The sequence below is a fragment of the Trichoderma aggressivum genome (assembly GCF_033847375.1).
Source record: "Trichoderma aggressivum f. europaeum strain CBS 100526 chromosome Unknown scaffold_018, whole genome shotgun sequence".
Classification (NCBI taxonomy): Eukaryota; Fungi; Ascomycota; class Sordariomycetes; order Hypocreales; family Hypocreaceae; genus Trichoderma; species Trichoderma aggressivum.
Genome location: NW_026946384.1, coordinates 577877 through 602681, shown reverse-complemented (window position 1 = coordinate 602681; position 24805 = coordinate 577877). Strand labels below are relative to the sequence as shown.

Here is a 24805-nt window from a genome sequence, read left to right as displayed (position 1 = left end):
TCTATATTCTCAGCCCCAAGCCCATCGTTTCGGTACGTATGCCAGCATCTGTCATTTAGGTTCTTATTTAGCTCACACGTTACAAGGATTTCGGAGCAAACGTCTCGAATAACGAGCTGACCCACGCCATTCTGAACTGGGACGCCCGCAGAAATGGCCGTTCATGATGAGATGAGCCATGGCTCGTCCACCCAAGACATGGATAATGCCTGGAGCAACAAGAATTGGAGAAATACACTGGAGGGTGGAAACCCAGAGATGGATGCATCTCCCTCCCTACCATACTCTCAAGACTCAGCCGTTGCCGTAACGGGAATGGCATGCAAGTTTGCCGGAGCTGAGTCTCTAGAGCAACTATGGCAGATCCTCGAAACAGGAACAACACTATATCGTGATCTCCCCAAGGACCGTTTCCCAGATGCCCGCTTTGCACGGCGAGCCTATGAAAGGCCGTTCAAAGCCAACACCATTGATGATGTAGATGCTTTCGACCACAAGTTCTTCAAGGTTGCCAGTCGCGAAGCCACCTTCATGGATCCTCAACAGAGACTGGGGCTGCAGGTCACATACCAGGCCTTGGAGTCAGCAGGCTATTTCAGCCGTGACACCTACACAACGGGGACAGAGCGGGACATTGGCTGCTACTTTGCCACTTGCACAAACGAGTATGCTGAGAACGTGGCCACCCATCCACCCTCAGCATTCTCACTGACCGGGTCAATCCGGCCGTTTATTGCGGGAAAGATCAGCCATCACTTCGGCTGGACTGGCCCTGCCATCATGTATGACACAGCATGCGCAGCATCAGGTACAGCTATCCATCAAGCCTGTCAAGCCGTTGCAACTGGAGACTGCAACGCTGCCATTGCAGGGGCCACGAACATCTTTGTCAGCCCTGATACCTTCCAGAACCTTGCCAGTGGCCAATTCACAAGCCCGACAGGGGCATCTAAATCCTTTGATGCCGCAGCTGATGGATATTGCCGAGGAGAGGGTGTGGCAGTTGTCGTGCTGAAGAAACTCTCTGCAGCTATTCGGGATGGTGATCCTATCATGGGAGTGATCGCCGCTACGGGCGTTAACCAGAATGCAAACGAACACTCCATCACGGTACCCCATGGGCCTACTCAGATGAATCTTTACCGAAAGGTTCTACGGCGTGCTGGTATGCATGCTGACGACATTTCGTATGTTGAGGCTCACGGAACTGGTACCGCCCTTGGAGATCCGATTGAGTCTCGAAGTATACGAGGCGTATTTGGCAACCACTCTCGCCCTCACGGCGATAAAACCTACTTGGGCTCATTAAAGAGTAACATTGGACATACAGAAGCTACTTCTGGATTGTCTGGACTCATCAAGGTTCTTTTGATGATGCAAAAGGGAGTGATTCCGCCACAAGCATTGTTAAAGAATCTTAACCCGGCGATTGGACCCATGGAACCCAGTGGCATGGCCATTGCTACAAGCAAGGTTCCATGGAGGGCTCAATTCAAAGCTGCATGCATCAATAATTACGGTGCTTCGGGGACTAATGCAGCAATGATCGTTGCTCAGCCCCCAAACATCAAGGGCCGATCTTCGTCCACATCGGTAGCGATTTATCCCGTGTCTATTACGGCTTTCAGCCCTTCAAGCATGGCAGCATATTGCTCCGAGTTGCTGAGTTTCATAAACCAGTCAGGCTCAGCCAGTAATGACTTGGCATTAGACATTTGCTACCACTTATGGCGCCGCAGGAACCCCAATTTGCCATATACTGCATGCGCAACCATTTCGTCGCTTCAAGAGCTCAAGGATTTTCTCTCATCTACAATATCCATGGAGCCTCTAAAGAATGAAAACAAACAGCAGCCAGTTGTCTTGTACTTTGGCGGGCAAACTGGCAAGATGGCTACCGTTCCTCGCTCCTTTTACGACTCTTCTGCCATCTTCCGCAAGCATCTGGATGATTGCGATGCTACGTTGCGTGCACTTGGATCTCCGAGTATCTTCCCGGACATTTTCGAGCCTGGTCCACATGAAGAAGTTGTCCTCCTCCACTCTATACTATTCAGTGCACAATACGCGAGCGCCATGGCCTGGATAGACTGCGGGCTCCAACCAGCTAAGCTCGTCGGTCACAGCTTTGGCCAACTTACAGCTCTCTGTGTATCAGGAGTATTATCGCTTCATGATAGCTTGCAGCTGATTACTGGACGCGCTAGATTAATCAAGGAGCATTGGGGTAATGACTCCGGCTCAATGATTGCAATCGAAGCGGACCTGGCCACGGTAAAGAGTCTTCTGGCGCAGCATGCGCATCTCGGACTCGATATTGCTTGTTATAACGGGCCACAAAGCTTTGTTATCGCAGGTAGTACTTCCTCGGTAGACGCTCTGGAAGCCATCCTGAAGTATGCACCGCAGCCAATCCAAGCAAAACGATTGCGAGTCACAAATGCCTTTCACTCTTCCTTGACAGAGCCCCTACTCCAGCCTCTACAAGATATTACCGAACAATTACACTTCCAGTCTCCAAGAATCCCCCTGGAGACTTGCTCTGGCCTTGGCACTTGGGAGACTGCCACTCCAGCTCTTGTCGCGTCACATATGAGAGATCCAGTATACTTCCACCAGGCAGTAGAGAGGATTGCAGAACAGCTTGGCCCTTGTACATGGCTCGAGGCCGGTTCGGGCTTCGGTGCGTCCATGGTACGGCGAGCTCTCGGAACACGAGCATCTGCAAACAACATCAAGTCCATGAGTTTAGAGTCTGCATCATCCATAGAGCCTCTGGCAGAAATGACAGCGCAGCTTTGGGAACTCGGTCTGGCCATACAGTATTGGCCATTCCATCACAGCCAACAACAGCAATATGAAGTGTTGAATCTTCCTCCATACCAATTTGACAAAGCGCGCTTCTGGTTGGAATGGAAAGACTTGGGTCCTCCAGCGGTTGAGGTTCCAGTTCCAGTCTCAGAGCCAGAATCACTCCTGCAGTTGCTGCAAAAGACCAATGAGGGTGGTGAATTCCGCATCAACACTCATCACGAGAGTTGGCAAACAATTTGCCCTGAGAACTACATTCTTAATGTTCAAATCTGCCCGGTTTCTTCGATAATGAACTTGATTTCCAAGGCTATTGACACAGTCCAAAATCTTCCCACCCAAAAGCACAACGTTTACAATGTGGAATACTTGGCACAACAGAGTCCGATACCAGCCAAGGCGGAGGATAATCTCAGTCTGACAGTCACTAGAGTCAAGCATTCGCAGTCTTGGAATTTTATCATCACTAGCACTGCCAATTCCAGTCAAACGTACGTTTCCGGAATTGTCTCTGCTCCTTTAGTCAGTAGTGGGAGAGTCAAGGCGGATTTTGCTCGCTTCCGAAGGCTCATTGATACGACTCTCATTAAAAATCTCACGAATGATGACGAAGCAGATTCCGTCAAGGGAAAAGCGGTCTACAAGAGTGTTTTAAACGTCTTTCAAATCCCAAAATCTGGGCAGTCAGTCAAGGAGGTGTCTGCCAAAGGCAACGAAGCTGCAGGCTACCTAGTGTCTTCATTCCATAACAAGTTTGAGGCCATTGAGCATTTCATTCAAGTTCCCCTGCTCTGCCTAAACGGCTTGCAAGACCGCGAAGACGATGAGGTCTTTATCAACATGGCAATGGGGCAGGTCATATTTGAAGACTCTCTTGACTTGTCATCCGGTAAGAACACTTCTTGGGCGGTTTATCTCAAATTCTTTGGGCTTGACGGCCCAGAGACGACCTGCGATATTTTTGTATGCGATACACAAAGTGGTCAGCTATCTGCAGTCATTCTGGACGTGACATTCGCCAAATTACAGCTTGAATCCCTACGACAAGCTCTCGGCGGCCCTATCACGGTTGCAGCCTCTCAGTCTAAAAGGAGAGCTACTATTAGACCTCCTCAGTCCAACAAACCTATTGCAATCGCAATCCCACAGCCAACCAGGCATATTACCATTACTGCTCCTCCTTCAAACGCCTCGTCTACCATTCCATCCCCTCAATTCACCCCGAGACGTCACTCAATTTTGTCAGATGAGGTCATTGACGACGTTGAACCCACCACGACACGCCCCCAAACTCCAGATTCATCCGTCGACAACGAGTCAATCCTGTCACCAGACTTGCCGGATGTTTCCAAATTGCTGTTCGAGTTGCTTGGCCGCATCGCTGACGTCGATGTTGGCTCCCTTCGCAGCGATATTTCCATCTTTGACCTTGGCATCGATTCATTGATGGGAATGGAGGTTGCGGACGAGATTAGCAAGGTCTTCTCCATCAAAATCGGCGTGCGAGAATTTGAGAGTGCCCACAATGTTGGCGCTTTGTGCAAACTCATTGCGGACCGAACAAGTGGCTTCTCTTACAATGCTGAAGTTAGTTCAAGACCTCCATCTGATGTTCCAGATACGACTGGGTCTAAGAACGCATCACTAACTTCCGCCACGTCTAGCATGAAGCTTTCAGGCCATGAGGATCCGCGGTCAACCAAGGAACTATCCGCTGCGGCTCAGACAGCCTTCGACCTCATACGTGGAGAATTCGATCTCATTGCCCGAGAAACAGGATGTGACAAGTTCTGCTCTGAAGTCCACCCTTCTCAAGCGAGCCTGATTGTTGCCTACATCACTGAGGCATTTGCCAAGCTTGGGTGTGACCTTTCCACCATCAACGCCGGCCAGAAGATTCCGAACATACCCCACTTACCACGGAATGAGAAGCTCATGGCTCAGTTGATGCGTGCTCTTCGTGATGACGGTCTCCTCACTCAAGTTCACAATGCCTGGGTTCGTACGTCTAAAGCTGTGGCTCTTCAACCAACATCATCTGAGAGATATGACCGGATTATTTCAGAGTTTCCGCAATTTGCACCTGAACACAAGCTCCTTCACGTTGTTGGCTCCAAGTTGGATAAGTGCGTCTCTGGCGAGTTGGACCCGCTGGTATTGCTTTTTGGTAGCCCAGAAAAGCGCAAGTTGATGGCAGACCAGTACCTCATCGCCCCCATACAGGCTTCCGTATCTCAGCAGCTTGTGAGCTTTATCAAGACATGTTTCGGCTCACAGACACCACGCCAGACTGTCCGGGTGCTGGAAATCGGCGGGGGCACCTGCGGGACTACTCTTCCCGCAGTCAAGGCGTTTGCTCAGCTCGGCATCTCTGTCGAGTATACTTTTACGGACATTTCATCTTCTTTTGTTACAGCAGCTAAATCAAAGCTACGAGAGCACACGTTTGTTAAATTCAGAACCCTCGACATCACGCAAGACCCTTCCGCGGACATGAAGGGCTATTTCGACATGATCATTGCAACAAACGTCATGCATGCAACCCCCGATGTTTGCAAGAGCACATCAAACGCTCGCCAACTGCTGCGCCCAGGTGGATTCTTCACTCTTGTAGAATACACTTGGAGGAATTACTATCTCCTTGATGTCATTTTTGGACAGTTGGATGGATGGTGGCTCTTCGACGATGGTAGAGACCATGCTACTATGGATGTGAGTGACTGGAAGAAAACTCTTACTCGTGCCGGCTTCGGGGAGGTAGATTGGACAGAAGGACAGACTGAGGAGTCCAAGATCTGCAGGATCATATTAGCTTATTGAATCAGCTCGTATGTAGTCTTATAATAGTTCGTAAATAATGTTTTGTCATTTCAGACAGTAATACAGCCAATGTTCTACGATATCACGGGTGATCCTTCTACCGCGTAACTCAGCTGTGTAACCTGTTAAAGATGAACGCCATCCTTGGCTGATTTTAGTGAAGCTCAACAGTCGAGCTGCTAACAGGACAAGGATGGTATGCAACGATATCACCGTCTACTGATTGGTGTAGCAGCACAGAGTTGCCATCTCAACGAAGCCTCATCAACTCTAGACAAAGTTAATTGGCGAGTTACGCGAGCGAGGCGCATGCAGGTCCATCAGCACGGCTGCTGATCGTGATATGCCGGCTGCAACAACACAAATACATCAGTGCTATGCCTAGCTGGTTCATGCAATGCAAGCCAACCAAGGTTAACATTCCCCCAACCGCGGTTCAGCTAGATTTAGTGCCCTTCCTTTTTGTTACCTTTATTTAGAGGCGCAGCCACGTATGAATCCAAAATAGCTGATGTAGGGAATATTCCCCCTCTTTGGAAGACAGCCAGCCGCGGCTGTTCGACGCCGGATCCGCGGAATTATCGTGGGTGGCCTAAGCAGCCTCATCGCATATCGGTGAAGGGCTGAATTAAGAAGAATAGAGAAACCATGTTTCGCTTTTTGAGCTGATCCCCAAGTCCGAACTAAAAAAGAGTCTACTTCGTACGCCCTTGCACAATGCCGTCCAGCCTAGTTCATGCTCGTCCTAGGAGAAAATCGGCCCAAAAAGTCTCCGTCGCACGAGACGAGTTGCTCTCCCCGAGAGCGGTCCGGCCGAAGCTGATTGGTCGCAACCCAAAGCCTGAGAAAACTCGTCAATCGTACGAATGGCTCGGGAAACTGGTGGCTAGTCGTTGTCGTTCGGCGGCGTCCCGACTTGGCGAACTCGTTACTGGCTGGCCAAGATATCTTGGCTGCATTGCCGGAAAGAAACGCCACGCTTCAGTGTTCGAGATGGATGGCTTCGTTTTCATTTTTGGCGTGGAAAACAAAGAAATGAAGTTGCAGAAAAAAACGCCAGTGGCTTTAAAATCGACCGCTGCTCGGCAATAACCCCGGGAAGGAAGCTGGCTAGACGGCTTCTCCTCACTTTTTGATGGAGACGTGCCTCGGCTCAGATTTCTCTAGTGTCTTGTGGCTGTTCGACAGCTTCCCCATGAGTCATGGATTGGTGATGTCTTTGGTGCCGTTTGCCTCCAATCAACCAACAGTCAGCGGAACCAGGCAGACGTCGGTTGGCTCGCCACAAACGCGGGGGTGGACCGTATGTTCGTTTAGCATAAACGGTCAAGCCCGTTGGGACTCAGCGGAATTAAACTATCAAATAGACAACCTGGAGTTTGTCTCGGGTTTGTGTGGGGGAGAATGAGATGAGGTGAGGTTCAGCACAACGGACAAGGGTCTCCCCACACATCCACCATTCCGCAGTACGGGGTGAATTCCACGGGCGATCTGGCCAAGAGAGCTTGCCGACGAAACTCATCAAGATGGGCTGTTTAGTCTGGCCATGCTGTAACAATGTTGGGGGGGCTAGTAGCAACTGGGCGCTTTTCTCATTCTTTTAGTCTCCTGCCTGTAAGTACATACATTCTCAGGTTGACTTGGCTCGCTAAGAAATCAACTTCAAAGAGTTCACGGAGTTTATATACACCGGTTGATCCGCTTTGGCAATTGGTGCCCTAGTCTCTGCTAGTAATGGGGGCGGAAGATAGGCAACGACGGAGAACAAAAACAAGTTCCCGGACGGTCACGCCCTTTACACATCGCGACACAGGTCAATAAAAGGAAAACGGCCACTTCCGTATACAAGTGTCCACGTAATGAATTTGATAGCCCTAGAACACTTGCCCATTCCGCAGCCACCAGCTGGGCTTTGTTAGTCGGGCAAACTAATGGGGCCGCCTTGTGTTAACATACAGCCAGGAGGCGGACTTTGTTGACATGTCCGGCTCAGTTTGTCTTAGTCCTCGTCTCGCATCTTGTTCCCCTGCGTGACTTGCCTCGCAAACCAGCTCGTACTTCGTACTCCCGCTGTTAGGGCTAGCGACAATCCACCATGCAACCCGGAGAGATGGCCTGAATTATCGTTAGACTGCGGGGGAAGATGGAGGCGAGGAGGGGCCAAGGTGGGCACCTGTCCGGGGTAAAAGAAGCAAGACGAGGGTAGGTTTTGTTGCGAAAAGTTGGCCTCCAATGGGCGGCCGGCCGAAAGAACCGCTTCATGTACAAGTTCAGCCACCTGGTGGTAGGGAGGAGATAGTCGACGCAACTCCTGTCAACTATCGAAAGCAAGCGATCCAATGCCACCAACGTAGATTCAAAGCTGGGGGCGTCTATTTCTAGGAAGGGGGCCGGGGGCGGACAGGCAGGGTTGGATCCCGTACGGAGTGTGCGAAGCTTCCGACAGGGTCTGACCGTACATTACTACATTCATAGTCATCTGTGCTGCTGATGCTTGGATGCGTGACGTGACTACGAGCATCTTGTCGCTCCCCTGCATGAAACTATATAGTCTCATCCCTCTTCCTGTTGTGACGATCCTTCCTTACCCTCTTCCTCTATTCAAGCGCCCAATTGGCTTTGATATACACAACACGGGTGAAACATCAAGATTTACTGTTACACAAGTCAAGCATCATGTCGCCAACTGAGCAGCTGAATCGCCTGCACACCCATGACTGTAAGCCCTGTGTCCTTCCTCTCTTGGCTTTGAGTAAAGCACTCTTGTCAATCTCACTTCGGTCAACTGACACTCCACACAGTAGAGCTGGGAACAACGGATGCAGTCCAAAAACATATCAGCCGTAACGTCGTACCCCCAAGGCGCGTCTCGCAGCGCCGACTCGACTTCGAACACCGGCGTCCTCGTTGGCTGCGTGAATGCATAGCTGAAGCCACCGGAGTGTTCATGTATGTGCTGCCCGGCATCGGCGCCATCACTTCCTTCACGGTCAATGCTACAAACCCCATCGGCTCCACTGCCTTTGGCAGTCTCTTCTCCATTGGCTTTGCCTTTGCATTGGGCATTGCCTTTGCCATCATTACATGCGCGCCAACATCTGGAGGCCACTTCAGCCCGGCTGTTACCATTGCGCTGTGGTTTTGGCAAGGCTTTCCCCTCAAGAAGGTGCCATACTACATCTTCAGCCAGCTTCTCGGAGGTTTCATTGCCGCTCTTGTTCTCATGGGCATCTACCACCAGCAACTTGATGAGATGAAGGAAGTTCTTCTTGCCGCCGGCCAACCTCTTGTTGCCAACGGTGCTCCAGCCAGTGTCTTGTGTTCGTTCCCTAACCCCGGTCAATCCATGGGATATGTATTCATGACCGAGTTCTTCTGCGACTGTTTCGTCGGTCTCATCATCTGGGCCTGCCTCGACCCGGCGAACCCCTTTGTCTCTCCATCTCTCGCCCCTCTTATCATTGGACTGGCTTACGGTGCCATGGCTTGGGCTTTTGGAGCCAACACTCTTACCATGAACATGGCTCGAGACTTTGGCCCCAGAGTTGTTGCGGCCATTTTCTACGGCAGAGAGGCCTTCTCATACATGAATTATGCTGCTATTGGAATCTTTACCAGTATCCCAGCTACACTGGTTTCCAGCGCCTTTTATGAGTTTGTTATGCGAGACAGCTTGAGCGTCATTGGAACGGGCCATGCTGTCCACGCAGATGGAGACGAGGCGTTGGTGAGGCACATTACTAGAACTACTACTGTCGAGGGTCTTGAGGAGAGGTCAGGCGAATATAAGTCTTAGGTACCTATAGCTACGTAGAAAATAAATGGCATGTACTCAAATAGCTTCCCAAATAAAACAACTATATATGAACATATTGTCTTGCCTTGTACACAAAGTGACATTGCCATGTACACAATTCATTAACAGTGTCTTCTCGGCTCTTTACTTAGTGCAGCTAAACCTCCCACTTCCTAGTGCCGTAATCGTATGCAAGCGGCATGGCGATATACCTCTTCACACAACCCATATTAAAACATCTTTCCACAACATCTCAACCATGTCGTCAATTCTTGATGCTTATTCATCTAGACTATCTCAAAACAATAGGTTTCTTACTAAGATAACCCCCACCCTTTCCGTGTCATTAAAGATTTAATGTGACGATCTGCCGGTACCTGCATTTCTGATTATTAAACATGGGTTCCAGTATCACAGGCTTTTACCTCGGCCAAGAGCTAGGCTGGACTTGGCCACGCGATACTACTTCAAGACGAGCTGTTTATCAAGGGCTTTTGCCCATGTAGGAAATTGGGGGGTTCTCCTATTGCAGCTCGATCTTGTTCGGGCGGTATTGCGAGGCTGCTCATGATTTTCGGATTACTAATCATACTCGAACGCTCAAGTGAAGATATTCACAAAACAAGCGTATGACTAGTTGTATATATATTTTCTCCCAATTTACTCTCGACACCAGATTTTGCCGCTCCAAAATTTCTACAATGGGGATATTTAATGACGCTGAAAGCTTCTGGCAAGAATTATCCGAAAATTTACTATCACCATCCCCAAGTCCTCTCCCTCCAATGTAAAGAGAGGCAACCACAGGCGCCTATGGCCATCACCATACTTCCCACGAAAGACACCCACGCCTCGGAGGAGTATATCAGGGTTTCTTTTGCTCATATTGCTATCCTTAGAGAATAGCTCCTGAGCCCAGTGGAGGTCAGAGAAAGCGAGACTGCAAAATAAATAAGTACATACATTCGGCAGCAACAGCAACCAATCAGCTCATTGAGTGGTATTTTTGTAAGGGAATACCGGTTGGGCCAGCACTCAAGTTCTACTAGTAAGAAGTCTACTTACCAAGTGGTATATACTCTGGAGATGCTTCTTAAGTACACCTGGCTTTGGGCCAAAGCATTGGCTCCCTATGGCGCGGAAAACATAGTCTTCAAGTTCTTAATCAAGATAAACGTCTGTCAAGTGAGCATAAAATGGTTCATATAAGAACTCTCCTATCACTGAACTGTTTGTTGAGAGCCGTTCGTCTTCAAAGTACGTAGCGCTTCCCCTGCTTTTATATCAGTGCTTGTATCTACATGGGGTTGTGCCAGGAAAATTAAGAAAAGTCAGGTACATAAAAACGCCCGAATATCTATTTCCATTTAGCACTCGATATCTGTTTACACTTGGAACTAGTATAATAATCTCTTCATGTTCAACATATCCCTCCCGCTCACGAGAGTATATAAACGTATTAGTCTTCATAATCATATCTCATGCTGCCCATGCCCAAACTCGATCAACCAGATTCTTTGGCTTCTCCTCAAAGTCTGTAGACTCATCCAATTGGCGTCCAGTGTCAAGATCAATCTCCTTGGCGTGGTGGAATTTGGTCTTCTTGACGATCTTCCATCCGAAGAAAAGTGCGAAAAAGAGGCTATAGGAAAGTCAGCAGAGAAACAAGGAGACAGGGGATGGGTTAGAAACGTACGGTCCGCCGATATAGCTTACTACAAAATGCTCTGTGTCCCAATGGCCGTGGATAAAAGTACTGAAGCCGTTGAAGATGAGGACGATGATGAAGAATCCAAGACTGACCCACGAGAGGTAAGGTTGGAAGCGACCACCAAAGGCCAGCTCTTCCTTGTGGTTTATGCCTTGAGCACGAAGTGCGCGGTCAAAACCCATGTAGGCAACGCAAATGCTGCACCAGGTAAACAGGGCAGCAGTTGTGACGAGGTTGGCAAACCACGAAAAGACCTTGGCGCTGTCAGAGCTGACGGCCATGTAGGTAAGTGGTGCCAGAGAACCCGTAGCGAGAACGCAGTAAATCGGAACTCCCCTCTTGGTGCATTTGAGAAAAAGCTTCGGGGCTTGGCCGCCCTCAGCCAGGGCAAGGAGATATCGGCTACCGCTGTAGAGCAACGCGTTTCCGGCCGAAGCGGCAGACACGAGTACCACGGCGTTGATGATGTGAGGCAGCACCTTGATGCCAGCACGAGTAATTCCAATAACCCAGGGTGAGCTGGCAACACCAGCACCACCGTTAAGGAGTCTGTCATCGGTGTATGGGACAAGTACGCCGATAGCAAGCGTTCCAAGGACGTAGAAGAAGAGAATTCGCCAGAAGAGTCGGTTCACGGCCTTTGGGATGTTTTTTCGAGGGTTTTCTGTCTCTCCTGCTGCAACAGCAATCATCTCGATACCCGCGAAGGCAAATACAGCGTTGACGATGGCGTTGAAAAGTCCGAGGAAGCGTCCAAGGTCGCCACTGGTGATGTATTCCACCATAGCTCCGGGATGATTCCAATAGCTATGCGAGGAATTAAGGTTAACATTTCTAGCTCCATTCTTGAGAGCAAGAGAAATTTACAATGAAAAGAGCACTTACCGGAATCCTAATCGGTCGTGAGTTGGACCGCCACCCAAATCAATGACAAGGGACAAGATGAGAAGGCCGACCAGAGTCACAATCTTGATGCAGGAGAAAACGAATTCGACTTCTCCGAATACTCCCACATCGATGAGGTTGAATATGAAGATCAGAACGATGATGATGGAGATCCACACGGCAGGCTATGTATACAGTCAGCATTCTGATATACTTCCTTCGCCATTAGGGAAGACATGTAACCACGAGGGTGACCACAAAAGTACTAGAACAGAGAAGCACCTGGAGACTTACAGAAATGGTGTCATTCCAAAATTGGATAACCGCGGCCGCGGCCGATATCTCTGCACAAACAGTGATTGCACAATTGTACCACTGGTTCCAACCAACTGCAAATCCCAGAGCCTCGTCAACAAACCGAGAACAGAATCTTGGTGTAGCTCCAGGAAGTGGTATCCAAGTTGTCATCTCTCCCAGACATCGCATCTGAAGATGGCGTACGTTAGCATTATCATAACACCATGACGCCCAATTACAGAGCCTTATGTAAGAAAGTAACCATATGAAGCTCACCATAGAGAATATAAAGACACTAGTAATTGAGTAACCCAACAAGAGAGACAGGGGACCCGCCTGGGCAAGGCCACCACCAATACCCACGAAGAGACCTGTGCCAATGGTACCGCCAATAGCATAAAACTGCATATGACGCGATTTAAGCTTCCTCTTTACCGTCTCCCTCCCCACTGAAACATCAACCACTCCCTCATCATGGCTTATATTGTTGACGGAGGCATGTTCTGACAAGTCGGATGGAGTTGCAATTTTCTTCTCGTCCATTGTAGAGGCAAGAATTGAAACTGTTTAGTTGAGTGTTGTTGAGTCAGAGTTTCATTGAACAACTCCAATCGTATTTGTAGTCTTTGCAGAGGACTTACAAGGTCTTTTGAATGCCTGTTGCTGTTATCACGAGAGTCGCCATCGTGAACTAGGGGGAAGTCCATTTCCCGATTTTGCCGATGGCCAGGCCTCAATATGCCGACGGCACATGCAGGCTGACTCCACGCTAGCATCAGCGCCGTGAGCAGCATTTACCGATGCCAAATGATTCCCAATGCCCGAAAGCACGGCTCCGATGCACCTCCAGGCCTGGTAAAAGGGAAAATAGAAGCTTTTATATACAGATAAGGCACGCGCCGCCATGGAGGCTGCCCTAATTTTGTGGCTTAAGTCTTGGTCCAAGTGTGCAGCAACTGTGTTTGCATATATCGCTTTGGCTTGAACAATGACTCCTATACTGTTAGAAGGCCAGCCTGTAAGTATCGGTTCTGCCTTGAATACCCTGGCCCATTCTTATCTACTATGGACCTGACTTGGACTGACTGTTCGCCTCTAGGTCTGGAATAGGTTAATTAGATTTGAAGATGTTAATGGTCAAGAGAGATACGGTGAACCCGTTGACGATGATCTCGATGGTACGATGCATTACACCCTGATTCCAAAGCACGGGATAGTTACAGGCATGCGAAAACTAACATGGGTTTATGGTTTAGTTGGCATTGCTTTACACCGTGGCGAAGACGTATATGCTAGGATTATTCGAGCCGAGTCAGCTCTAGACCTATCCGCCGCCCTATCAGAAGACGTCGTGCAGGTGAAAAGGGTCAGCGGCGAAACTTACAACTACCGGACGTGGATCAGCTTTGTTGACGGAGAAACAGATACTGGCACCGCTCAGACCAGAGGAAGCGGGTACTATACGATGCATTGGACTCAATTACCGCGAACACGCCGTAAGTATTGGCACAACTCGAAGGAATAATTTTGGATAGAGGTAACTAACTATTTCATGACAATACTAGGCAGAAATGAAGTTGTCAATCCCTAAAACCCCGACAATGTTCCTCAAGGCAACCGAAACCATCAATGATCCTTCGAGCCACATTGTTGCCCCTCACTGCGCAGATCTACACGACTGCCACCTGGACTATGAAGTGGAACTGGCAGTTGTCATCGGAAAGACATGCAAAGATGTCTCCGAGGATCATGCCATGGAATATGTGCTAGGTTACATGACGGCCAACGATGTTACCGCACGGACACACCAGAACGAAGTTTCGCAGTGGGATCGCGGCAAGGGCTTCGACGGATTCGCACCAATCGGACCAGCTCTTGTCTCGTCAAGGGTCATTCCCGATCCGTCGGTTTTAAAGCTGCAGACCGTCCTCAACGGACAGGTGATGCAGCAAGGAGAAGCGAGTGACATGATTTTCTCCATTCCTAAGATTGTATCTTTCCTCTCTCAGGTAAGGGCATCAGCTGAGGAGAATTTACAAGGTGTTATTTGCTTACGATCAGATATAGGGCTGCACGTTGCAAAAGGGGACTATTATTCTAACCGGGACCCCTTGCGGAATTGGTGTCAGCCGAAACCCGCCAGTTCGGCTCGTCGAAGGCGATGAATTGTTTGTAACTATTAGTCATGGTCTCGGCTCGCTGACAAACCCCATTGCTTTCAAAGAATCTACGCATAATGGACACCTGATTGAGGCGAGAGCGTAAGGGGGATTAGACGTTTCTCTTGCGAGTGTACAACTGAGTTTCTCTTACGAGCGTACATCTGATAGGACAGTTAGGAATTTTGGTTTAGAATACTTTCGATGAATAGGATCGAGTTGGAAATCTAGAATAGCATTCATTACTATGTAGGCCTTATTGCCCAATATAGCTATCTTCCGCAATGTCTGATATCATCTGCTCCCAAGTGCTAAAGTCTGCCGCACCAGGAAATGAAAACTGGTTATCCTCCCAAACAGTTGGCCAATATATGGAGCTCATATCCGAAGACATGGCCGGAGATTCCAAGTCGGGGGGTCGTATACGCGCAGAACCATCTACAGTGCTGGTTCTGGTGCTAACAGGCTCCGCTGGAGAACCAGATGCATAAACACTCATCGAAGTACATCTGGAGTCCCTGGCCTTTGCAATACAAAGCTCGATTACCTTTAGCTCCGCCATACCAAATTCGTTCAACCAGGGGTCTCGATGCAGGTTTTCGCAGTACGCTTCCAGGTCTTCCAGGATAGCACCAGCCTGCGACGAATGAGGGTTTTTAACCGCAATGATCCCTAAAATCATCGCACTGTTGAATAGATTGTGGGCTCCAAACGCCCACCGCAGGTTGTCCGCGGTCGTGTTATTCATCGTGCGAAGCCTGATTTTCAAATCTGCCAGCGCTGATGACATGCACGCCTCGTGGCTCGACCGAAATCGATCCGTGATGGACTCCCGGAGCAAAAATGGCCGATGTAGGATGATTCTTGCAAAGTGAAATGATGTGTGTAGATAGAGTCGGTGCCACGGGAGAAATGGAAGGGCCTCGTCTCCTGCAGTGTCTGGGTTGTCTAGGCTGAAATATGGCGGAAGCTCTTCGCTCCACATGACCAAGTCGGCATCCAGCTGAAGTACGGCTTCGTAGCTGGCTCTCTCCAACCCGAAGCATTTCTCTTGAATCTTGCCAATGACCTTTGCAAGTCGATAGAGTAGGAATGTCAGGACGCTCGGCGTTGGTAGATTGAGCGGCTGCGGAGCAATGCGAGCAGCTTCTTCATCCTCCAAGTCATCCAGCCACACGTTTTCAGCCTCGTGTGTCAGGCAAAATTCGTCATTGATAGCATAGGGCCGGCCTAATGCGAGGGATATCATACGATCGATGGCGTATATGTGGCTCCAAAGTCGTCTCCGCTGCTCTGTGCCTTTCCGCGACATGCGCCATCTTTCACCGTCAACCTGACATATGTGAGCTTCTCTCGTGTCATAAACAATATTGGATCTTTGAAATTCTTACATGCATTCCTTGGGCTTGCCCCATTCGTGAAGCAAAGCCGATTGTCAGCCATGATTCCGAAACTCGCCGAGTGTGAAGAAGATAGCGAGTGACCAGAAGCCCTGCCCGTACAATATCGGTGCTTTCTCCGTAAAATGAGGGAGCAATAACAATTGCTCTCCTGGCTGCCCACTATATAGTCCCTCGTCAGTCGCCGAGCTCGTCTTACATTCACTTGCACTGGGATCAGTAAATACGTACGTAAAATCGTAGAGATGCCTCTTCTCGCTCTCGCTGAACATCCATTGTCAGACGCGGTGGAGTATCGAGCAGCACTCCGAATGCCAGTATTATGAATAAAAGTCCCAGCCAGCGAAGATCAACGTTGGCCAGATCGTCAAATCCAAATCGCCTTCCCCAAAACTCGTCATAGCTGCTCCTAAAGGTCGCCTCGTGAACCGCATCCAAAGACCAGTTCACTTCGGCCAGGAAAATGTTCACCAGCCGATCAACCGTCGACTTCTGACGAGGCAACAGACCGAGTAGGTCCCAAACTTGGGCAAAAGAGCTGGATTCATCCCGAAAAGACTGCAGCGTGTCACGACCCCGTGAGATCCCTGACGGGAGATCCTGACCCTCTTCGCTCAGTATCCTAGCCGCTACTTGGTGTCCAAAGTAGGAAGAGCCATAAAAGGCTCTCGACCCCCTGTTTGCGAATAACGAACCCAAACGAGGACTCATGGGCGTCTGTATGATCCTTCTCGGTCTGGGTGAATATGGCTGGGTGATGGCAACCATCTGGGGGGTCTCAGACGCCTTGGAGACTCCATTGGTCGTAGAATCGCCGCACAGGTGAGCAACTCCCCGCTGCAGGCAGCGATTGCACGGCTGATTACGATCGCACTTCTGCTTCCTCAAATGACACTGCGTACACGATGTGGGTTTCCGGCCTCGTCTGCTGCCTCTACTGGCCGGCTTCCTCGGTTGGGCCACCACAACGTCCGACATCTCGGGGTTTCTCCACATACACACGGGGATCCGGTTCCGAGGGTGATGGTTTGTGATGGAAAGCAAGTGTCGGCAATTGGAAGATTGTTGGCGGGAGGGAAGATGAGCTGCTGTGTGTTGGAGGCGAATTTGCCGATATAAGAGTCTTATGACTAAAGGGCCTGCTCTAGATCTGGGGTTTTATTTCTGGGGGATCTGGGGAAGGGGTCCCCGTTCTTAGGAATAGCTCGGACGATGCGTCGCCAAATCACCAGCTGAGGATGCTTAATGAGTCAGGAAGTTGGGGAAGCTCGACGCCATTCCGCAACCTCCGCAGGCCTTTTTGGAGAAGGAAATGCGAACGCGGAGAAGAGGCTGGCTCCATGGAACGCCCGTTTTCAGCTTGGGTACAGGGAGAAGCCGGCACATGTACGTAATCAATCGCTCGTTGTCAATTGTTGTCAGGGACAAAGACGACAATACTACGGGATGTTGGCGAGAGAAGGAGAGGAGGCGAGAGAGAACATAGGTTGGAAGAATTGAGCCTTCCTTTAGGGGGCTTGCTTGCTATTAGGCACGGTGATATCGAGTTCAATCATACGTGGAATATTATTTTGCGATCCATTTTCCGTAAACGGGACAGCGCAGGATGACAAAACAATCACTCAGAAACCAAATGATTCCACCAGCGTTGAGCCCCATGCAAGCCAGTTCTTGGTCTCTCTGCGTCATTGGACGATTCAACCCATGCAATGCAAATGATCGATTTCAACTCGTACATACATGTGCTTGCACTACCTATCAACTGCCGCGCAAGTGACAAACATCAAGCAACCGCGCTCCGAAGACCACGGCCCGTGTTCCATGCCGGGGTTGCGGTATGCATACATGCCCTTGTCAAACGTCTGTCTCAATGTCTTATCCGTGACATCGCCCTCCACGATGTAAATCTCCTCAATGTATGTGTGCACAAAGGGGGTTGAAGCCGGGTTTGTTGCGCCGGGTTGCCATCGCTGGAGCAGAGTTTTGCGACCGGTTGTTTTGTCCTCGTTGAGAATCAGCTCCTCGATTCCCGGCGAGCACTGCCGCCAGGTGGAGCGCGTTGTTGGATCATGGAATTCAAACTGTTCCATTGTCGGAGTCGGTAATGAATGTCGCGTTTTGCTTTGTGCCAGCTGGCTTGAGTGTGCAGATGCAACCGTTGATTCGTTTTGTGATTTGTATAGTCGCGTGGACAGCTCTCCAACCCGACTCTTTCTCTTCCTACGTTAGCATCGACAGCCACCTTTTATCACCAGCTGATATGAGGAGAAGCTGAGTGGAACCGCCGCTGTCGGTGAATGAGCGATTAAGCCGACGCTCACACTGGGCGCCCGCGCTATTGAAAGCCTCTATATGGAGCGAGATAGAGTCCTAGAATGCGCTATGGAGCAATAAATGGAAATGTGGAAAAAGCCGAAAAGCCGATGGGCATCAACGCTGGTATTACTTCGCCTCTATCACAGCTATCTTGTTCTTATCATTGCATGGATGGATATTTTGAGACAACTGATTATTATTGACAAATTTCAACTGTTGATAGGCAAACAGCTATTCGTCAGCTATCCAACAGAGCGTTTACGGTCTCATTCTTCATTAGCTACCTATCCAGAGCCATTCTCCAAGTCGACTCTCATCTTCCGCCAAAATGGCATCCGTCGCTCGCAGCATTCTAAAGAAGCCCGTCAAGATTGCTATTGTACAGCTGTCTTCGGGCCTTGACAAGGCCGCCAATCTGAAGCATGCTGCTTCTCAAGTAGCAAAGGCTGCCTCGGGAGGGTCCAAGATTGTCGTTCTCCCAGAATGCTTCAACTCACCCTATGGAACCGATTTCTTTCCCAAATATGCAGAGACTCTACTACCTTTGCCTCCAGTAAAAGAGCAAGCCCCTTCTTATTATGCTCTATCGGCAATGGCAGCAGAGAATAAGGTGTACCTTATTGGAGGCTCGATTCCTGAACTCAACCCTTCTACAAAGAAGCATTACAACACTTGTCTCATCTTCGGACCCGACGGTGCCTTATTATCGATTCATCGCAAGCTGCACCTCTTTGACGTTGATATTCCTGGCAAGATTACCTTTCGGGAATCTGATGTTCTCAGCCCAGGCAACAAGATCACCCTCGTCGACTTTCCTGAATATGGAAAAGTCGCCATTGGTATTTGCTACGATATCCGATTCCCCGAGCTTGCAACTATTGCTACTCGCAAAGGAGCATTCGCTCTAATCTACCCTGGCGCGTTCAACCTCATCACGGGTGCCCTTCACTGGAAACTACTGGCCCAGGCACGAGCCGTTGACAACCAGATTTACGTGGGAATGTGCAGCCCTGCACGTAATTTGGATGGTCCCTATCATGCCTGGGGCCACAGTATGATTCTCGACCCAATGGCTGGTGTCCTGGCGGAGACTGGGGAGGGGGAGGCTATTATTGAGGCCGAACTGGTCGAGGAGAGAATTACGGAGACACGCAGAAACATTCCTTTGGAGGCGCAGAGGCGTTTTGACGTATATCCCGACGTTAGCGAGGGCAAGATAGCATATGAGGATCCGGATCTACTGGGGCAGGTTCGTAACTAATAGAAATAGCCCATGAGTCAATATATTACACGCTGTCAATGTAATTACTTTCTCCTGGTTTAGGCATGCTGCTCCTGACTGAGTATCTTGTTACTTCTGAGATGGGTATATGGCTTCAGTACTTCCTACTCAATACTTCTGGCAGGCTTCATTTCTTACCACTAACATATCCACTGCTGAATAAATGGCACATTCTGATGCTATGTCACTGACAACGGATACTACGAACAGAATCTTTTAGACATATGAACAAGCTTGATTGTAAGAAAAATTCTGTCCAACTCTATATTGCGTGTACGCTCTAAAGGAGAAAAGCAATCGACCAGTCTTATAATATCTAGTTTCCATCTTCAAGGCTTCCATTTGCCTGCGAATAAACCGCCTCAACTTCTTCCTTGTCGTCATCTCCAGGCAATTTAACCACGTCACTTCGTGTAAGTCGACGATACTTTTCTTCCTCAACCTTGCCCAAGATGCTCTTGTCCAGCTTTCCTCCTCCCAAGCCATAGAGCTCCTGGAAAGACATAATCATGGGCCGCCACTTGTCGGGGTCGATACGGTTGGGATATCCCGGCATGCGAATCGAATCCACAACATGAGTTCGAAGAATCTTGAGCTCAATGCAGACGATGACGCCCTTGAGATCAGGAAAGTCCTTCATAACTTGATGGGCCTCGGCTAACTCGCACTCCATCTGAACAGGACATTCCAAAATCCGACGCGGGCGAACGAGATCAGATTTCTGGGGCGTAAGGTCCGCGCAAGTCCATTTGTCCTTGACATAGTGGTATCCTCTGTCCTTCTTTGAGTCAGAGACATTCTCGGTGCCAGTTGTATTCGCTAGCAGGTTGACGTGGCGAGCCATGCTGTCGTCGGGAAGATTGACGACACATTGGCCAGTTCGAAGAATGTTGATTGGCGTCTTGCTTTCGGCGGCAAAGCCGAGGATGCATCGATGTCCCAGCCAAAATGCAGAAGAGATGGCACAGATGTTTTCAGACCCATCTTCGTTCTCGGAAGAGACGAGGACAACGGGAGTGCCCCAATAGAGGATAGCCGGGGAGATGATGGAGTGCGACATTGTCAAAGCAGCTTATGCAGTGGCGAATTGATAGGGATTTTGAGTTGCTGATCGAGTCAGGGAATAGAATATTGAAGTAGGAGGGATCCGGGCGTCTTAAGCTGTGGTGTTTGTTCTTTCTATGGCTGCGCTTGTTTTGGTGAATAAAAATTGTCGAAAGTGAGATGACTACCACCGTCTTATAATCATTGTCAATACGCCTACTTTGCCATCCGTCTCGGGTTTCTTCGTAAATACCATTGCTTTGAATACTTATCAACTGTCTTACCGCCTGATTCAGCACTCCAGCTTGAATGGCCATATCAAAAGCAATCCCGCTCCGTAGTGGGGCCATGACCGGCAATGGCTCATCCAAATATGAGTTACGGCGGATTCCGTCCGGCAGCTCATTTCAACAGTCTAGCATAAAGCTGACTTTTGTTAGGTGTCGCGGAGATGCTCTTTTTCTCTCGCAAGTTACTTCTTGAGCAACAGCGGAAATGCCGGAAATGCTTCGCCTATTATCGGGGCGTTGCGTGAACAATTAGATCGTCACCTGGACTCGGTGAGCCTTGACAACCGGAACAAACCGGTATTCTACTTGTGGAAAATTGCAATTAGTTTGCAGTAATTGAAGCAAGATGTACAGTTTATGTTGCTCGATGAGAGTTGAGGTTTGCTTTGAGCACCTAGTTTACAAATGCTGTGATGGCGATGACGACAGTTGGGACATCCTGTTACGTACCTACTTGGTAAGGTTGACATTGACTCCAAGATGATTGTATGAGTATAAAGCAGCTGCCTAGCTGAAAGAAAATAGGAAATAATAATAATAATAGCAGCAACAGAGAGTCTAGCGGAATTTAGTTTCCCCAAGCGGCATTCTTTGAACAGATTTCATTGAACAATATGCGAATTTGGATACTGCAGGGTAGGATACTTGCCATGTCGCAAGGCTGGGGACTCTCAAAAGTGTGACCGGCTATTACTGCTTGTGGCTGGTGCATATCAGCCACAGTGGTCTTCGCAAGGCTGCAGATTGGCTTAGGCAAAGTTCCAAAGTGAGCTTCTGCCAGCTGAGCGATCGTCAACTTTCACAGCACCTTGGCCCTCGTGCTCCCACCGTCAAAATGGTAAGCATCCGTCTTTGCTGATGAGAAAAGTTTGCTCATACATTTTCTACAGGCTCGAAATTCGGAAAAGGCCCAGTCTATGCTCTTCCGCTTCCGCGAAGCGCAAGCAGCAGACCTCGGCATTATCGACGCCGGACGAACCCGCCGCCCCAAGGTCATCACCGAAGTCGACTCGATCCCAAATTGCGAGAGATGGCGTGGCCAAGTACTCAAGGAGATTTCGCGCAAGGTCTCGAGGATCCAGGACCCCGTGCTCAGCGACTACCAGATCCGCGACATCAACGATGAAATCAACAAGCTGATGCGGGAGAAGCACATGTGGGAGGTCCAGATACGGAATTTAGGCGGGCCGAATTACATGAGAGGAGGCGGGAAGATGTACGACGAGCAAGGCAGAGAAATACCGGGCGGTGGGAAGGGATACAAGTATTACGGACGAGCCCGAGAGCTGCCCGGCGTCAAGGAGCTCTTTGAGGCGGCTCAAGCGAAGAAGCAAGAGGACAAACCACTCGAGACCAGCAAAGATTTGAGGAAAATTGTGGACGCAGCGTACTACGGCTACGCTCCCGGCGAAGAGGACGACGCCCTGCTACAATACGAGGCAGAGAAGGAAAGGGAGGCGGCGGAGAATCTCGTCAAGACAGGGCCTCAGGGAGTCCCCGACGGCTGGGAACCATTACCTGGGGATAGTGGGGATGGCCATGGGTGGGCATTGCCAACGCTGGAGGAGGTCCAGATGGAGCTTCTCGAGAGAAGAAGACGGAAACTCCTCGACCAGCTTTAAGTTGACATTTCCCTTGCACGGCTTGGGAATACGATGGAAGTTGTTGCATGCAAATCGATGACGGAGACACAACGCTTGGTGCAAGAATACCGCCCGACGGAAACACGGGGGGAAATGCCAGCATTCAAGCCATTACCATCCAGGCGAATCCTCTTCTGCGCCATGGTTTTATGGGAACTTGGACGCGATGTAAGCCCTACTGATTCGCTACGTGCGGGCTACTGCTGGGAAAGCAAATACCGTATCGCACCGGCATTTCAACACCCGCGAGTGCTCGGTTGTCTGATCATCTTGGCAAGGATTTCAAGGAGGAAAGGGAAGAGCCAGTCGGCGCTGCGAGCTTGAGAATGGGCGGCTGTTGCGATGCCGTGGAGATGAGAGAAGGGCTGTCCTGACGATGTGGTTTGAAGGTGCTGGTGCTATGATAGATGGGCAAAATTCGATGGGATCTTGATGGCGTTTTAGGGAAATTGTCTTTGCCGCATTTTGGGACTTTGATGCGATTTTCCTTTTCACAGCTTTGTTAAGCGCAAGGGGAATCATACCGCTGTATTCTCGCCACTGGACTATTGATTGCACGTGCCTTTATGTTCAACGTCTTCCATTCCTCATCTGACCAATATTGGCCTCCATGTTTGATGAGGTGTGCAGAGGACAGTGGACTGCTAAGCTCCGAGCATAAGCTGCCAAGTCCAGAGTACAAAGTGCCACTGTACCTACATGTAAGCAGCGAGTTGCTGCCGATGCTAAAAACGGGCTCTCGCCTACCTACCTGTACCTTGGTAGTAGCCGAAGCTGACGCGTGGACGGAGTACAGAATACATTGAGAAGATGGCCGATGCTTCGTGCTCCGTACTGTACGAGTACTCGTACCAGACGGCATATTCGTGCCTAGCACAGGCTGGCCCCCGGTGAGATCCATGAACGTCTACCGCAACGGTGGACATTAAGATGACCTAATAAGGCCTCGCGGTTGAGTTGCACCGAGTCTCACCTGTCCTTGAATCGCCGCCAAGCGAGCAGCGGTGCAGTGCAGTACGGAGTACAGGCCAGACGCAAAATCACATGTTGATCCGTCAATTCAATAATCGCACATGATCAATGTAACAGTACCACATGCACCTTGCCAGGTACGAGTACATGTAGGTACGAGTCTACCACCAGACTGGTACTTGCGCAGTCCTAAACCGGAGCATTGCCTGGTTGAGAAAACGATGGAGCCCTCAATTCCATGTCGGATTTGGCCGGGCAAGCTTATCGCTATCGGTACATGTACTACGTATGCTTGTACTCGTACGGAGCACTGATATGAGTTCAAGTTCCACGGCTCTTAGCTCCCTCTTTCTTCCAGCCATGATGCCTTTGAGGAGAGCCCTTTTTTAGCCATTATGCCAAGTTTTGCATGTCAACCTTTTTCCTTACCATTACAACTCAACCCCCATGCAGACCATGTGCAAAAAACAGTCGAGCCGCCAAAGACGTGCATTAGCTTCAGGGGCAACGCGGGCACTGGCCAACCACGGGAGGGGGCACTGCAAGGGGCCCATGGCGCTAGAAGACGGCGGACAACGTTCTTTTTAGTGGGCGTTAGCGGTGAGGTGAGGGAGCTCGTTCTTTTGGCGTTTGGACTGGGGGCGTTTTCTTGGTACTCGTACCTGACAGGCGCGTGTACTCGTACATGTAAGCCGCAGCGAGGGAACATTTTCGTTCAATAATGTTCATTCGATGTTGATTTAATTGCCCGCTCGGGCGATTTATGCGAACTGGCAGCATTTGATCCATTCGGGCTTCCATTCGCTGTTCCATCATCAGCGGCTACAAGGCATCCATCTGCATCTACGTACTGTACATTACCTGTACCCGTTGACATGTACCTCCTCCAAGGCCAACCCCCAACTCCCCCCACCCTGTCGGCTCTCTGCACAGACATTGACCGCACTGTTTGTTTTGTTTGTTTGTTTATGTCTTTGCTCTTCTTCCTTACCTCATCCTTTCTTTCCATCCTCGTCCTGTTTGCTGCACCGCGAAATGGCTCGAGGGATGAACCTTTTCAACGTTCCCTGCGTTGTCGCCATCGTTGCAAATGGCATAGCGCCGCCTAGCGCGCGGAGCTGCCCCAGAACCCCCTGGCCTGCTAATAGCGCCAGCATGTCGCCGCTTTATTTTGCTGGTTGAAAGTGAACACCAACAAATTGCGAGGCGCGAATGCCACGATCCACCACGTCTGGGGGGGCCAGGTTCTGTACCTGTACCTGTACCTGGACGAATCAACTGAGCGGACGTGTATGTACCCGTAGTCGTTCAGGTACAGGTACAGGTACAGGTACGGGCATCGCTCACTTAACCCTGGCCCGGGGCTGCTCGTAGGCGGC

General features: G+C 49.8%; 9 protein-coding genes across 9 annotated transcripts; 5 read left to right on the top strand and 4 right to left on the bottom strand.

The window, feature by feature from the left end:
- Positions 1 to 153: 153 nt before the first annotated feature.
- On the top strand, positions 154 to 5631 carry Triagg1_5374 (transcriptional regulator family: Helix-turn-helix; the record flags this gene model as incomplete). Its single annotated transcript, XM_062899881.1, has 1 exon — positions 154 to 5631. One exon carries the CDS (start codon positions 154 to 156, stop codon positions 5629 to 5631), a length of 5478 nt encoding a protein of 1825 aa, XP_062755848.1.
- A 2676-nt stretch (positions 5632 to 8307) lies between these two features.
- Triagg1_5373 (uncharacterized protein) lies at positions 8308 to 9427 on the top strand (the record flags this gene model as incomplete). The annotated part of the gene is made up of 2 exons (XM_062899880.1): positions 8308 to 8350; positions 8433 to 9427. 2 exons carry the CDS (start codon positions 8308 to 8310, stop codon positions 9425 to 9427), a joined length of 1038 nt encoding a protein of 345 aa, XP_062755847.1.
- Positions 9428 to 10906: 1479 nt separating this feature from the next.
- On the bottom strand, positions 10907 to 12863 carry Triagg1_5372 (uncharacterized protein; the record flags this gene model as incomplete). Its single annotated transcript, XM_062899879.1, has 5 exons — positions 10907 to 11069; positions 11124 to 11945; positions 12024 to 12208; positions 12318 to 12509; positions 12597 to 12863. 5 exons carry the CDS (start codon positions 12861 to 12863, stop codon positions 10907 to 10909), a joined length of 1629 nt encoding a protein of 542 aa, XP_062755846.1.
- A 445-nt stretch (positions 12864 to 13308) lies between these two features.
- Triagg1_5371 (uncharacterized protein) lies at positions 13309 to 14585 on the top strand (the record flags this gene model as incomplete). The annotated part of the gene is made up of 5 exons (XM_062899878.1): positions 13309 to 13338; positions 13420 to 13498; positions 13577 to 13816; positions 13890 to 14329; positions 14388 to 14585. 5 exons carry the CDS (start codon positions 13309 to 13311, stop codon positions 14583 to 14585), a joined length of 987 nt encoding a protein of 328 aa, XP_062755845.1.
- Positions 14586 to 14735: 150 nt separating this feature from the next.
- On the bottom strand, positions 14736 to 16590 carry Triagg1_5370 (transcriptional regulator family: Fungal Specific TF; the record flags this gene model as incomplete). The annotated part of the gene is made up of 3 exons (XM_062899877.1): positions 14736 to 15812; positions 15871 to 16041; positions 16111 to 16590. 3 exons carry the CDS (start codon positions 16588 to 16590, stop codon positions 14736 to 14738), a joined length of 1728 nt encoding a protein of 575 aa, XP_062755844.1.
- Positions 16591 to 17630: 1040 nt separating this feature from the next.
- Positions 17631 to 17969, bottom strand: Triagg1_5369 (uncharacterized protein; the record flags this gene model as incomplete). Its single annotated transcript, XM_062899876.1, has 1 exon — positions 17631 to 17969. The coding sequence occupies one exon, from the start codon at positions 17967 to 17969 to the stop codon at positions 17631 to 17633; it is 339 nt and encodes a 112-aa protein (XP_062755843.1).
- A 554-nt stretch (positions 17970 to 18523) lies between these two features.
- Positions 18524 to 19456, top strand: Triagg1_5368 (uncharacterized protein; the record flags this gene model as incomplete). The annotated part of the gene is made up of 1 exon (XM_062899874.1): positions 18524 to 19456. The coding sequence occupies one exon, from the start codon at positions 18524 to 18526 to the stop codon at positions 19454 to 19456; it is 933 nt and encodes a 310-aa protein (XP_062755842.1).
- A 337-nt stretch (positions 19457 to 19793) lies between these two features.
- On the bottom strand, positions 19794 to 20537 carry Triagg1_5367 (uncharacterized protein; the record flags this gene model as incomplete). The annotated part of the gene is made up of 1 exon (XM_062899873.1): positions 19794 to 20537. The coding sequence occupies one exon, from the start codon at positions 20535 to 20537 to the stop codon at positions 19794 to 19796; it is 744 nt and encodes a 247-aa protein (XP_062755841.1).
- Positions 20538 to 21646: 1109 nt separating this feature from the next.
- Triagg1_5366 (uncharacterized protein) lies at positions 21647 to 22433 on the top strand (the record flags this gene model as incomplete). The annotated part of the gene is made up of 2 exons (XM_062899872.1): positions 21647 to 21649; positions 21702 to 22433. 2 exons carry the CDS (start codon positions 21647 to 21649, stop codon positions 22431 to 22433), a joined length of 735 nt encoding a protein of 244 aa, XP_062755840.1.
- Positions 22434 to 24805: the final 2372 nt, after the last annotated feature.